The sequence below is a fragment of the Archocentrus centrarchus genome, chromosome 4 (assembly GCF_007364275.1).
Source record: "Archocentrus centrarchus isolate MPI-CPG fArcCen1 chromosome 4, fArcCen1, whole genome shotgun sequence".
Lineage (NCBI taxonomy): Eukaryota > Metazoa > Chordata > Actinopteri > Cichliformes > Cichlidae > Archocentrus > Archocentrus centrarchus.
This window is the reverse complement of record NC_044349.1, coordinates 32,357,634-32,372,182: the sequence shown is the minus strand read 5'-3', so window position 1 is coordinate 32,372,182 and position 14,549 is coordinate 32,357,634. Positions and strand designations below refer to the sequence as shown.

The 14,549-nt window shown below is 39.9% G+C and overlaps 1 protein-coding gene across 1 annotated transcript in view; it reads right to left on the bottom strand.

Annotated features, from left to right (window-relative positions):
• Positions 1 to 14,549, bottom strand: part of pik3r3b (phosphoinositide-3-kinase, regulatory subunit 3b (gamma)) — a 273,792-nt gene that overhangs the window by 114,720 nt on the left and 144,523 nt on the right. Inside the window, exons 5-6 of the mRNA XM_030727072.1 lie at positions 13,942 to 14,134; positions 12,158 to 12,243 (exon numbers count right to left, since the gene is read on the bottom strand). Of these exons, the coding sequence (XP_030582932.1) occupies positions 12,158 to 12,243; positions 13,942 to 14,134 (279 nt within the window). The remainder of the gene's footprint in view (positions 1 to 12,157; positions 12,244 to 13,941; positions 14,135 to 14,549) is intronic.

Sequence of the window (14,549 nt, the reverse complement as noted above, 5' to 3'; positions counted from 1 at the left end):
CAGAAGTAAAAAGATGGATAGAATGGATGGATGGATGGCTGTGTGTGTGTGTTTGTGTGTGTGTGTGTGTGTGTGTGTGTGTGTGTATGCGCGTGCGTGCGTGCGTGTGTGTGTGTGTGAGATTAGCTGGTACACTGAGCCATGTAATTGTGTGCTGCTGCAGAAACACGAGCTGGACACAGACTCACAAACACAAACATGCCAAATACTAATAAATACACCAGGTAAAAGCTGAGCACTCTTTTGACTTTAATCACATTATACAACCAGGGTGGTCCTACAGAAATTCACATTTCAATTCACAGTGTCTAATGTGTGTGTGTGTGTGTGTGTGTGTGTGTGTGTGTGTGTGTGTGTGTGTGTGCACGTGTCTGTGTTTGCATGTGTGTGTTTATGTCCTGCAGCTGACCCTGTAAAGCAGGATTATGTTGGATGTTAAGCTTTTACTTTCCTCCTCATGGGTTACAGTCAGGACATGACTTCACAGTGAACCCTTCATGCAAACATAGAGTTTATGTGTGTATACCCAGACACAGAGCGAGTAATTAAACACTTTAGTAGGTTTATCATTCACCCATTAGAAGCTGAACAGCATCGTGTTTGAAATTTTTAATATTTTGGCCCACGATATTAGAGGAATAGTTTAACATCCATCCAGCCATCCATCCATCTATCCATCCAATCTATCCTCTTCCGCTTATCCTTTTCAGGGTCGCAGGGGGGCTGGAGCCTATCCCAGGTGTTATAGGGCAAGAGGTAGGGTTCACTCCGTACAGGTCACCAGCCTGTCACATGGCTAACACAGAGAGACAGATATCCATTCACACCGATAGCCAATTTAGAATCTCCAATTATCCTAACCCCACTAAATGCATGTCTTTGGACAATGGGAGGAAACAATATTCAAATTCTAATATAACTCTCCTGTAGGCCCAACACCCACAGGAGGCGTTGTAGGGGTTGGGTGCACTGTGTGTCGGCCAAGGGCAGAGGCCCTGGTGGACCAATCCCTAACTATTGGGGCTGGCTATCGGGACATGGAATATCACCTGTCTGGTGGGGAAGGAGCCTGAGCTAGTGTGTGAGAATTCAACAGCATTCTCAGGGAGGCTGAGGACATCGAGTCTGAATGGACCATGTTCCGCACCTCCATTGTTAAGGCTTCTGTTCAAAGCTGTGGCTGCAAGGTGGTTGGTGCCTGTCATGGTGGTAATACCCGAACCAGATGGTGGTCACTGGAGATGAAGGCAGCTATCAAGCTGAAGACCAGGCTAAGTGAATTGGAGACTCAGCTCTGCACCCTGGAAAACCCTGTAGCTAGCCAGGCCCCTGTACGTGGTGTGGACCCAGGTAGCTTAGCCACCGTTAGCTCTCCTGAGCAGATCCTGAGCAGCCAGGAAAGCAGGCTGGCTGGGTGACTGTGAGGAGGAGTCCTAAACAGAATCACCCAATATACCACCAACCCATCTCAAACTGTTTTTCCCCATTCTGTGACACACCTGCCGAGGAACAAATTCTGGTTTTTGGTGACTTTCTTTTGAGAAAAGTAAAGCTAGAGACACCAGCAACCATAGTCGAATGTCTTCCAGGGGCCAGAGCAAGCGAGACTGAAGGAAATTTGAAACTGCTGGCCAGGGATAAAGTTAGACTTGGTAAGATCAAGTCAGCAGTAATGACACTCAGTTACATCAATTGAATTGGTTTGTAACTTTGCAAAAACAATGGCGAATTCTGTAGTTTTTTCTTGGCCCCTCCCCAATCAGACCAGGAATGACATGTTTAGACATGTGCTCTCCTTAAATTGCTGGCTGTTTGAGTGGTGTCCAAAAAAGAGGTGGGTTTCTTAGATAATTGGTAAATTTTTTGAGGAAAACCTGGTCTTCTTAGGAGAGACAGCATCCATCCCACTTTGGATGGAGTAGCTCTCATTTCAAGAAATCTGGTCAAATTTATTAAACGCACCCCCAAAACTTGAATATCCAGGAATGACACCAGGAAGCAGAGCTCCAGTCTTACGCACCTCACTGCAGCTTCTTTCCTCCTTCCATCCCCCTGAAACCCCATCCCCATAGAGATGGTGCCTGCTCCCCGACCACAAAAAACAAACCGAAAACCAGCAAAAAACAATTCAAGCATAAAAATTTACAAAACAAGAACAATTTAGCATCCTCAACTGCACCGAAGAGTAAAATGTTAAATGTGGATTATTAAACATTAGGCCAATCTCTTATAATTCTCTGTACTAAATTATTTAATAATTAATCAACATGTTGATTTATTCTGACTTACAGATACCTGGTTACAGCAGGATGAATATGTTAGTTTAAATGAATCAACACCCCCTAACCCCACTAACTAATCTTCCACTCCAGCTTAGTAATTAATCAAAGACCCAGACAGAGTTTTAATTGATTTGAAAGCCTGGCTCTTAGCCTTGTCCACCCTAATTGGAAAATTCAAAAACCTGCTTTATTTGTTGTTTTCTATTGTCCACCTGGTCCTTACTCAGACTTTCTGTCTGATTTCTCAGACTTTTTATCTGATTTAGTCCTGAGTTCAGATTAAATAATTTTAGTACTGCAGATGCTGAAAATGACAGCCTCAACACTGCATTTAAACTATTATTAGATTCATGTTTTTTCAAAAAGTAAATGAGGCCACCCGCCACTTTAACCGCACTCTGGATCTTGTTCTGGCATATGGCAAAGGAACCGAAGGCTTAACAGTATTCCCTGAAAATCCTCTTCTCTCTGATCATTTCTAAATGACATTTAAATTTACTTTAATGGATTACACAGGAGTGGGGAATAAATTTTATTACAGTAGAAGTCTTTCTGAAAGTGCTGTAACTAACATCAAGGATATAATTCCTCCGTTATTATGCTTTTCAATGCCATGTGCCAACACAGTGCAGAGCAGATACCCAAACTCTACTCCTTCAGAAATAGATCAGTTTCACATCCTCACTGCATAGAACTCTGGATAATGTGGCCCATCTGAAAAAGAAAGCTTCAAATCACAATTGCCAGACTCCCTGCTATAACTCACAAATGCACAGCTTAAAGCACATAACCCATAAATTGGAGAGGAAATGGGGTCTCACTAATTTAGAAAATCTTCGTTTAGTCTGGAAAAAGAGTTTGCTGCTATATTAAAAAAAAGCCCTTCTGAAAGCTAGGGCATCTTACTATTCATCACTGACTGAAGAAAATAAGAACAACTCCAGGTTTCTTTTCAGCACTGTAGCCAGGCTGACAAAGAGTCAGAACTTTGTTGAGCCGAGTATTCCTTTCACTTTAGCAAATAAAATGTGAACTAACCCATTTTCTCGCATTGCCAATGACACATTGATCAGTGGTCAGCGGATAAAAAGATCAGTCAGCGCTTTTTACAGTGACATTTAAGCTAGCCTGATGCCCAAAAATGGCCAAACAAAAAGTGGACTTTGAAAACAGATGGGAGGCAAAGGACCTGTCGCTGACATCAGAGGTAAATCGTGTCTCTTTTCCCCGTCTGCGATGTGCGAGGAAAAGACTGAAATTGTGTGGCGGATGCAGGAGAAGATGCATACCTGCACAGGTGAGCTCACAGCGCATCACTGCATCACACAGCAGGAAACACTGCACAGCAAAGTCCTGAAGACAGAATGCGTCAAAAGCAGATAGTTAACTTTATAAGAGCCATCGGTTTAAATCACTGGCAGTTTCGATCTTTTTTAGAGGAAATGCCTTTTAAATTTGATGACGTGCCTTATCACACAGGTGCGATAAGCTGCCTGAGGAAATCTCTCAGTTCATGGAAAGTAAGAAAGAAATGGAATAAGAGCTTGTTTCTTGTTTCTGGACTTTTTGCTGATATCACATCAATAAAGAAATTGCAAATTTTCATTAGCTTGAAATGTTCTAATTTTCCCTGATGTTATTTTTAAAGAAAAATTATATTTTAATTAATATGTTGAGGATAAAGTTGCTGTATTATGGTCATTCAAATTCATATTGCAGATTAAAATATTTTCAGTCTTATACTGTTCAATAAAGGTTAATCCTGTTTGGGCCACAATTTAGACTGTGTTTTCAATTTTGGCCCTTTCTCTGATTGATTTTGACAGCCAGATGTCACACATTAATTAGTTAAACTGCAGGAATGTCTTAAAGACATAAAGGCTTGAATGACCTTTAATTTCCTTAATTTAATTTTCCTGATTCTAAATTCTGATAAAACTGAAGTTATTGTACTCGGCCCTACAAACATTAAAAACAAGATGTCTAAAGCAGGGCTCTTCAACTCCAGGCCTTGAGAGCCGGTGTTCTGCAGGTTTTAGATGTGTCCCTGATCCAACACACCTGAATCAAATGGCAAAGTCACATCTAAAACCTGCAGGACACCGGCTCTCGAGGCCTGGAGTTGAAGAGCCCTGGTCTAAAGAGATACTTACTCTAGATGGCATTATCCTTGGCCTCCAATGAGAAGAATCTTGTAGTTATTTTTGACTAGGATATGGCTTTCAGTGCACATATTAATAAAATCTATAGGACTGTGTTTTTGCATTTGTGCAATATTTCTAAAATTAAAAACATCCTGTCTCAGTGTGATGCTGAAAAGCTTATTCAAGCTTTTGTCCTGATTGCAAAACACTGGACCAGCTCTTTATCCTCTCGAGGATATTTGAGTGTATGTGACAGTTTGCCCATCCAGTCTACATGTGTTTTGTGGACTTGGAGAAGGCATTTGATCGCAGGGTATCCTGTGGGGGGTGCTGCAGGAGTATGGGGTGTCTGGCCCATTGTTGCAGGCCATTCAGTCCCTCTGCAACTGCAGTGAGAGCTTGGTTTGTATTGCCAGCAATAAGTTAGACTCTTTCCTTATGGCTTTTGGACTCCACCAGGGCTGCCCTTTGCTACCGATTCTGTTCATAATTTTTATGGACAGAATTTCTAGGCTTCTGCCTTGGTGGCCTCAGAATCTCATCTCTGATTTTTGCAGATGATGCTGTCCTGTTGGTGTCATCAGGTGGTGGAATGGTTCGCAGCCAAGTGTGAAGTGGCTAGCATGAGAATTAGTACCGCTAAGTCTGAGGCCATGGTCCTCAGCCAGAAAAGGGCGGAGTCCCCACTCCAGGATAAGTTGCAGCCTTAGGGGGGGGGGGTTTAGTATCTCAGGGTCTTGTTCACAAATGATGGGAGAGAGTATATCTTTTGGCTGGCCTGGGAGCGCCTGTGTCCCCCCGGATGAGCTTGAGAAGGTGGCAGGGGAGAGGGAGGTCTGGGCTTCTCTGTTTTGGCTGCTGCCCCTGAGACCTGGCCCTGGATGAGCAGAAGAAAATGGCTGGCTGGAAAGCCTGCACCAAACTAAGTATAATTACATGAATTTAAATATGTGACTACACAGTGTGTATAACTAAGTTCAAGTACTTCAAGTGAAATACCCTACATTTGCCTGTTGCAACAATTGATTCCCTGTGAACAAGCACTAGGTGATGGTAGGAAGGAAAAACTCCTGTTTAATAGGAAGAAGCCTCAGGGCACCTGCCATGAATGTTGCGGTGAGGGAAAAGAAAAGGAAAAAGAGAGTATAGCAAGTGAGGACAGAACACACACTATGGAAGAGACACAATTTAATAACATGCAGCAGTGGTATAGAAACACTTGGGGTCAGTCTGAGCCTATGCTTCAGGGTCATCTGATCCAGCCCTAACTGTAAGCTTTATAAAAAAAGGAAAGTTTCAAGTCTAGTCTTAAAACGAGTGAGTGTCTGTGTTCTGAATACAAACTGGGAGCTGGTTCCACAAGAGAGGGGCCAGACAGCTTTTGCAACAATTTGACAAATGAGTTCTGCTTAACAGGCTCTAAATAGCTTAATTACTAGCTATTAATGTTGCAGTCAAATTAATTTAGTGCTATTAATCTGCCATAATACTACTTGTGAGCCACAAACTGTGCTGGCATATGTTAATCTTTGCAAATGCAATGGATAATGAGAGCAAGAAAGAGGGAGTTTATTTTCAACTGTTCAGCCTATATCAATGAGAGAGCACCCAACCATGGTTTACATCATAAACATAAGACAAAGAATGATCTAGCTTACTATAATTCATAATTAGCTCACATAAGTTGACGATATCTGTTGAAAAGTTAAACCCGTATTAACTTATAGGGTCATTCTATATAAAATCAGTTAAATCTGAAAAAAAAAAGACCCACTCAGAATAACACGATTTTTCTCAGTAGGATAAGTGTATCATATTTAGTGAATATGCTACAGATATCCTTCACTTCATGACAGCTGGGATAGCCCTCCATGACCCAGAATTGGACAAACGATTAAGAAAATAAATGGATGGGTATTGAGTGAAGCTGTGCAAATTTCTACCCTCATACTATGAAAAGTTACAGGCCCTCTAAGTACAAAGTGGTTGAAATTTGGGTCTTTATTCTGTCCAGCATTATTCAGCCCTCATAATGTGTTAAGTTGCAACCAAATCAATTTTAAAACCACTCCAAATGTCACAACTTAGAAAAAACAATCTGATAGAAGGAATCACGGTACTCACTGATGTTCTAATGACAATATAATCTTTGTTCAGGTCTTTATTGCTGTATTAAACTTCTTCATAGGTTTTCAAAGCAGTTTCTAAATGAGTAAAATTGCTAAGGGCAGCAGCAGACTGATGACATATCTTAGCTAACTTAAGAGTTTTGGCTTTTAAAACGAACAAACAAACAAGCAAGCAAACAAAAACTCTGCTGCTTAAACCCAGCTGGGACAGGGCAGCCAGGCTTGTAATATATTGGCATAAATGTTGTGACACAATTTGAATGTTTTCCCCGCCTATCTTTTATTGTGAGACTGTTACAACAGCCAACTTTCAACCCTTCTCATACTGAGCTGTAGGACTACTGTTTTGGACCTATCTTTTGTATAATACAGTTCATGCCTCACACAATGTGCATCCAACTTAAGATGCAAGAATGATGGCCAAGACACAAGTTGTAATAATCCAGAAATTTCCTTTAAAAGAGACCAAAGGAAGAACCATGGTAACACTAGCCAGCTCAGTGATAAACTCACTGAAGAGTCAGTTTTAGAATCAAAACCCCTTGGGCCACATAACCAGCCAAGTAAATGACCAGAGAGAGCACACACAGAGAATAAGTGTTTGTATGTAAAGTGTGGTTTGTGTATATCATATTCTTGCCAAGTTGTGGGTATGGTTTGCGTGCCTGGGAAGGAAAATGTCTCATAATAAAAGCACAGAGAGTGGGCCAGAATGTGAATGGGTGTATTTGGCAGTTTACAATTCTTACTTTTTTTTTCTCCTTCGTCTCAATCTAGCATGCTGGCTTACATCAGCTGGACAAGGCTAAGGTTTCCCCTGCAAGTGTAGGATCAACACACGGACAGTTACCAGCCACATTGTGCAAAGATGGTCAGCCAGAGCACTCAGGTGGAGGACAAACACTCATGTATTCAGTCTATTTTAAAAACAGACTTAGACGGCAGCTCTCCCGAGACAAGCATCTACACACAGGCACGCAATCGCACAAACACACACACACACACACACACACACACACACACACACACACACACACACACACACACACACACACACACACACACACACACACACACACGCCTCTGTGAGGGACTTAACACAGGCACAGTGCTAACCCTCAACCTCCACTAATGCTATTTGGAGGCAAGCAGTAGAGGTAATGGGTGAGAAAAATGCTCACACATGAACCTGACCTCCCTGTCTGAGCCTGCCTCTCTGTCTCCCTCGCTCTTTTTCTCCATACACGACAAACAAAGAGATGCTCGGTCAGACCTGCTGTCACCCTGCCCCGTCACTGAAAAAGGAACACATACACCTTGACCCATTTAATGACTGAACATCTTGAAGAAAGTGCAGAATAACATGAACTGCTGAAACTGAATGCACCACAGAACCAAGAGCTAATTTTCTTTGTTTTGGGGCAGGTTTTCAAAGCTAGACTGCAGTATATGAATGCAATGCATCAATGTCACAGCCAAGGGGTACTTTTACAGGTCAGAATTTGATTTGATTTGAGTAATTTCTTTGTATGAGTCACTATTAACAAGCTATTCCAGTATCACTCTCCTGGAGTCTGTGTCTATACCTTTTTTAAGAAGCTGTGCAGCATTCCTTTTTCTTGATTGAATGCACTTTGACAGTTTCATCATTAAGATTGCCCATTTCATACTATCTAGCTTATATTTAAATGTGTATTGCACATCTGTCACTTTCTCGTTGTTCTTCCCAAAGGGGTAGTTTTTCTTTATTCAAATAAAATTTCTAAGAACACAGGGTGGTACAGCCTGCAAATTCCCTTGAGACAAATTTGCGAGAAAGCACTGACCAACCAGAAGGTCCTCAGTTTTCCTAAATCTACTTCCTCTACTACTGTGAAAAGGGAGCAGGTGCTTTAGGCTGCCTAATGGGTAGCTCCACATGTTTTGATTTGGCAGTTTTGCCCATCCTGATGCAGCCCCAACGGGTTTTCTTTCTCCAGCTGGAATCTTCTTGAAGACATTTCAGCTCTCATCTGAAAGGCTTCTTCAGTTCTAAAACAAAAAGGTGGAGAGACCCAGGTAAATAAACCTCAGTGGGGGTGTCCCCTGGAGGTGATTGTGACCCACTATTTTTCATGTGCATCATCACATGCACCATGGTTCACCACAATTAGTGGTTTGGATGAAACCAATGTGGGACTTTGACCAGGTTTAAAAACCTGGGACTTTCCACCACTTTGTTTAGAACTGCAGACATCTTTCAGCTGAGAGGTGAAATGTCTTCAAGAAACTTAAAGAAGTCGAGTCACCTTTGTTCAAGCTACAAAGACATCAAGAGCATAGTTGGAGTTTCTTCTCTGTTTCAGGCTTTGTACATGCTCACATAAAAAGGCACATTTCATGGGTCATGTGACTCTTCTTCCACACAAAACAATCCCTATGAGTGACACCTACTCCAATCGGAGACATTATCAGATAATGATAATGACGAGGATGATTCAAAATCTATTAAGAACTAAAAAATATAACACAAAAATTCAACACTTTAGCAAATAAGACAAAAGATTAATCCTGCAGTAGAGTGTTAATCAGTTGATTTATTCACAAAGTGGTAAAATTTAATTCAAGTTGATTATTTTATTACTGAGTACCCTCTCAGAGCTGTGGTTTATTTCTAAGGTGACGGCTCTACGTTAGAGCTCTGAAACTTTAAACTGGCTCAATTTAACCATTAAAGGTTAATGCCCCAAAGGAGATCTGGAAATCACTTTAGTTTGTCGCAGATCAAAGTGAAATAAATTTTATTGATTGAGCAGGTGTTCTTGGTGTGTGTTCTGTGTTCTAATACCTGCAATTCCAGCAGTGTAAAAGAGACTCAGCAGATTCTAGCAAATTAATATCTGGACATTCCTCTAACGATGCAAGGCAGTCATGATGTTAGTAAAGCCTGGCTTAACAACTTGCATATATAAAACATATTCCCCCAGCCAGCAGAGAATCTAGATTGCACTTAAAACATGCTGTAAATAAAAGAATCAGTGGAATCATAGCACTTCCAGCCAATTTTAAACCAAACTTTAAACCAAACATAACCTGCTCCTGACCAGGTTATATGTTCAGCATAAGTTACCATGGTGATTTAGCCAAGTAAAAAGAGTGACTTTTATCACACTGAAAACTTTGACTTTAAGCTCAAACACAGCTTCCCATCAGACTAAATTTAAGTGCATGCATTTAAAATAAGTCTGAATCAAAATAAATAAAGCAGCCAAACACTAACCCCTCATGCATTCATTCTATCTGCTCGCCCTGCAGGATATGAAGTTTATTCCATATACTATTGATTGCCCTGAAAACATACAATCCTTTTGTCTGTCATTCACAAAAAAAAAGAAAAGAAAGAAAAAAAGAGAAAAAAGAACAACAAATCATATTAAACACTGCATTCCTGTCTATAGTTGAGTTTGGTTTGTGGCTCTATAAGATATGTGTGCTGTCTTTGTTTACATGCCATCATCTTCTGCAGCAACCAGCAACCCTGAAAAACACTGTGCTAAATTATCAGCAAATGGCAGCAAATGTCTCAGATGGGCTCTATCACACAGCGGGTTGCATTATGTCAGATAATTCTATTAAAATGTTCCTTTGAATAAAGCCTAGCATTCTACTAGGCCTCACCTCTACTAGTTTCGTCACTGAATTGACCCTGACCCTTTAAACAGGGTCAGGGTCAATTCAGTGATGAAATTAGTGGAGGTGAGGCCTAGCAGAATGCTATGGTGTCACTCAAAGTGGCCATACCCGTAACTGTAAGCCTGGACACAAGGATGAAATGGTGAGTTAAAAAAATAAATCATCAGTTGTTTTTGTACTAGACTGTAAATATGATTTTTAATGCTGTCACATTGGACATTTTAACATGACAGTCTGTGGGGAATAGCTCACTTTTAGAGCCAGCCTTACTCCAAAAACATCTATTTTTGACTCTTCCACTTTGTCTTTGGCAGTAATATCAACTGCCAACCAGCTTTTGCCCACCAGCATGCACTATTGCTTTGGCTTTATTTTTCGGATGAAGTATAAGGAAATGCTGAGGGTGGAATAAAAGCTAACAAAAGCTTCTGCTAAGGTTAATTCAAATACAGCATAATTGATGGTTGGTAATCATTGGTTCCAAAACAGTCTGTACTCTTTAAATACAATGTGAATAATTTTGTTTCACAAGGTAAGATTGGATTTCTTATTCACAGTTTTTGTTTGATTGTTTTACTATAATTTCAAAGCTTTATTATTAGATATTTGACATTTGATTGATTTTGTGTTTGTGTTTGTGTCAGCATAGCAGAAAAAGAAAATATTACTTCACCACTTTTTTGGAAATAGTTTAAATGCAGGCAGACGACCTTAGATGCTACCTTGAGGTACACCACATCAGATTCTAGCTTTGGCAGATGACAGTTAAAGATAATATATTTATAGGTAACATATAAATAATAATGCAGGGCTTTGTTAGAGATAATCAGATACTAAAGATACTTTAGTAATGATTGTGATACACAGCTCAAAAGTAATTTAAATGGGCCTTTTCCATATTTACAGTCTCATAATGTTCAGGTGTAGGTGCATAAAGAGCCAGAATAATATGATATTATTTTCTGAACTGTTTTCATGCAAGATCCTAGTGCAAAGAATGTGCTAAAAATTAACTTACTACAGTAGGTCCCATTTAAGTCAATAAAATCTCTGAAACTAGATCTACCTGCCTTATCCATCCTGTGTTGTACAAAGCTGTTTTTGTCCAAGCTGTCCCTGCCCCAACTTTTTTCAGCTGTAAATCTGAATTTTATCTGCTTACTTGTCCAGCAACCATTCCAACAATATCTTTCAATGAACACCAGTGTAACCACTATAACCATTGCTAATATGTCAACCCCAGCCTTAGAACTAGGGCCTACAACAGACCAATACAACCTTATAACGGCACATTCATACACACCTTGACCTACTGGCATTTATACCTACATATATGCACTGACTCACAGACATGACCTCAGCAGAGTGACTTGGCCCAGCAGAGTGGCAATCAGCCACACACCTACTGTCTGCCCTTTCTTTTGTCCTCATGGAACCTGATTGATCCTTCCACTGTATTTCATTTCTGCAAATATACACCAAAGACTTGCTTGTAGGTTCAAGCTTTCATGGGCAACTTCTTTGTAATAGCCTCTACATGATTTGTAGACACATGGAGTGAACAATTTGGGACATTTGTTGGACATCAAAAATTAAATATTTTTGCACAATTTTTGGGAACTTGCCTGGAAGACCATGGCCTTGGAAATACAAGCAGTATATGATGATTTGCCAAACAGCTAAAACCTATATATTGATTGAAAACAACAACAGACAAGATACAAACATTTTGAAACTGAGAAACTGTATATACCTTTCTCTTTAAAACAAAACAAAAAAACATTCAAACTGATGCCAGCAACAAACACACACACAGTACTCATTCATATATATATATATATATATATATATATATATATATATATGCCTGCATATACTGATGAGGCAAAAGAAAGAACATTTTGGTGCATCTTCATAGTTATTTTCCTACCTGGTGCTGCTTGCATCTCTGTGAGACCTCCAGTTGCAATGAGAGCCTCTAAAATCCTGATGTGATGCTCTGGATTCACATCCGCACTGTAAACAAAACACCAAAGTAAACATAAATTGTAGCAAAGAACACTTCTGAACTACATGAACAGATTTTTTTTTTCATACTCCATTAAAACATTTTCTAGTGTTTATGAAACAGGACATTGAAGTGAATGTGAACCAAAATAACCTACAAGAAAACGTTATATGACACAGTGGAATGAGACACATCAGTCTCTGGAGCCTCAGACAAAACTACAAGGAACATTTATTTATTTTGGTCTTGGACCTGGAGCACTGTGGTAAGGCTCAAACAAGAGAAGATGTGCAATTGTTTAAATGCTTACAGACTGCAGAACAATCTAGACTTAATCAAAGATTCCACACACATGAAATGAGCTAGCATGGCATCTGGTACAAATAGCCTGGCGCGCTGTGAAATACCACCTCACTCTTTACCGGCCCATTGTTCGTGTCAGAGGTAGATTGCCTGACCATTTCTGACTCACTGACTGTCCTTCCCAAATCCACTACCCAAATCTCCACAGCACACAATGCCAGGAGGAGAAATTCCTTGGTAAATTCTGGAAAAACAGTCACAGACGAGGTTATACAGGTCACGAATAAAGAAAACAATTCCGGAAGCTTTGTTAAATACCATTCTCCCAGCTCTTTAACTAGAAGATGTTGATCCAAACATCACACTTCTTTTCCTGTTTGAAAGAGTTTATTTTTTCATAAAAATAGCAGCTCTTTTAGCTGGATCAAAATGAACTTGTCCAGTTTTTATTTGAGTTTTATTATGGAAATGATCAGCATAATTCTGTTGATGGAACTTATATAAGTGTTATACTTACTGACCAGCACACATCCAGAAGGTTTGTTTAGTTATTCAACTGCCAGATTTACAAATGTTGACAGAACTGGGAATACCCTCTCCACCCAAATACTGTGGGATCTTTCCTAGAGAAACAACTATGGTTTTAAATACTAGTTTTATGCAACAAAGGCAAAGTGAAAATAATCATCCAAATGATGTATCTCAGCTGTATAGAGATGTCCCTGGTCCTTTGTGATTTTCATATTTTGATTTAAACAATTCTTGTTATATTACACCTCATGGCAGCAGTAGCAACACTGCTTCACAGTCCTAACGACTGCTTACCAGCATCAAAAGTATAGAAACAATATAGCAAAAAGTCAAGTTATGAAAATATGCCAGGTTTGCTTGATTCAGAGATCACTTACAGCACTCCAAGTTTAAGCTGGACATGGAATTTTTCTGGTTGAATAATCAACATGAAAATGTCTTTGTGTTTTTATGATATCAATTTAGAAACTAAAGGTTTGCTCCAATTTAATGTTATTTTTACATTTACATTTTTTCCCCTCCAAAAAGTGGGTTTTGCTTTTCTCCAGACCATAGTGTTAAGGTAAGGGTCACCACCAATAATGACATAGGCTTCACGGGGTAAGAAAAACATTATTGCTTCCCTGTCCTTCAGAGGCTGTCATGTGATAGAGTAGTTGGCAGCCACACAAATACACCTAACTTGAACTCAACCAAATAAAGTCAACGAGAAAGCCATGAAATTAGCAATACATGACATGGTATTCAAAAAAATAATAACAAAAAACAAACAAAAAACAGGCACATGGCAAAATGGTTTTTCCTCAATCAACTGCACATGCATATTTCCAAGAGGAATGTGTTGAAGGTGATGATGATTTATTTCTTTGTACCTAAGAGGAGAGTTCTTGAATATGACATCAGTGAAGGACTGTCCTAGCAGCCGGGGGTAGACCTGACTTTCCTGGCTGATTCGATGCAGGTGTCTGCTGAGGTGGACCAGGAGTTGGTGGTTGGCTTGAGAGATACTGGGAGACTCAAGGATCCTTTTCAGCCTGTCTCCACACTCCTCCACACTCTGACTCTCTAAAAACAAACACAAAACCAGAATTCTTTTGAACATTAAACTAGGCAAAACGATAGTTTATCAAATGTTCTTTTTCAGCTTTTGCAAGTCTGCCATTGTGGCATTACACAATGCACAGTACTTGCACAGTATTGCAACACTAACAGGTATGCTGAAGACTCAGGTTTTGCCTTTTTTGTAAATACAGTCTAGTGTTTTCCTAGTTTTTATAGACCACTCAAAATATTTCATATTACAATACATATTCACCCACATTGTCAAAGAAATGCTACAGGGCACAAATAGTCATTCAAAGAGCTTGTCTGGGACAATTTTGGGCTTGGGAGAAACTCGAACTTCTATATCTTGCCCCAAACCCCGGAACAGGCTGACTGGAGGGGTGAGGGATCAAACCACTGACCTTTTGATAACTGG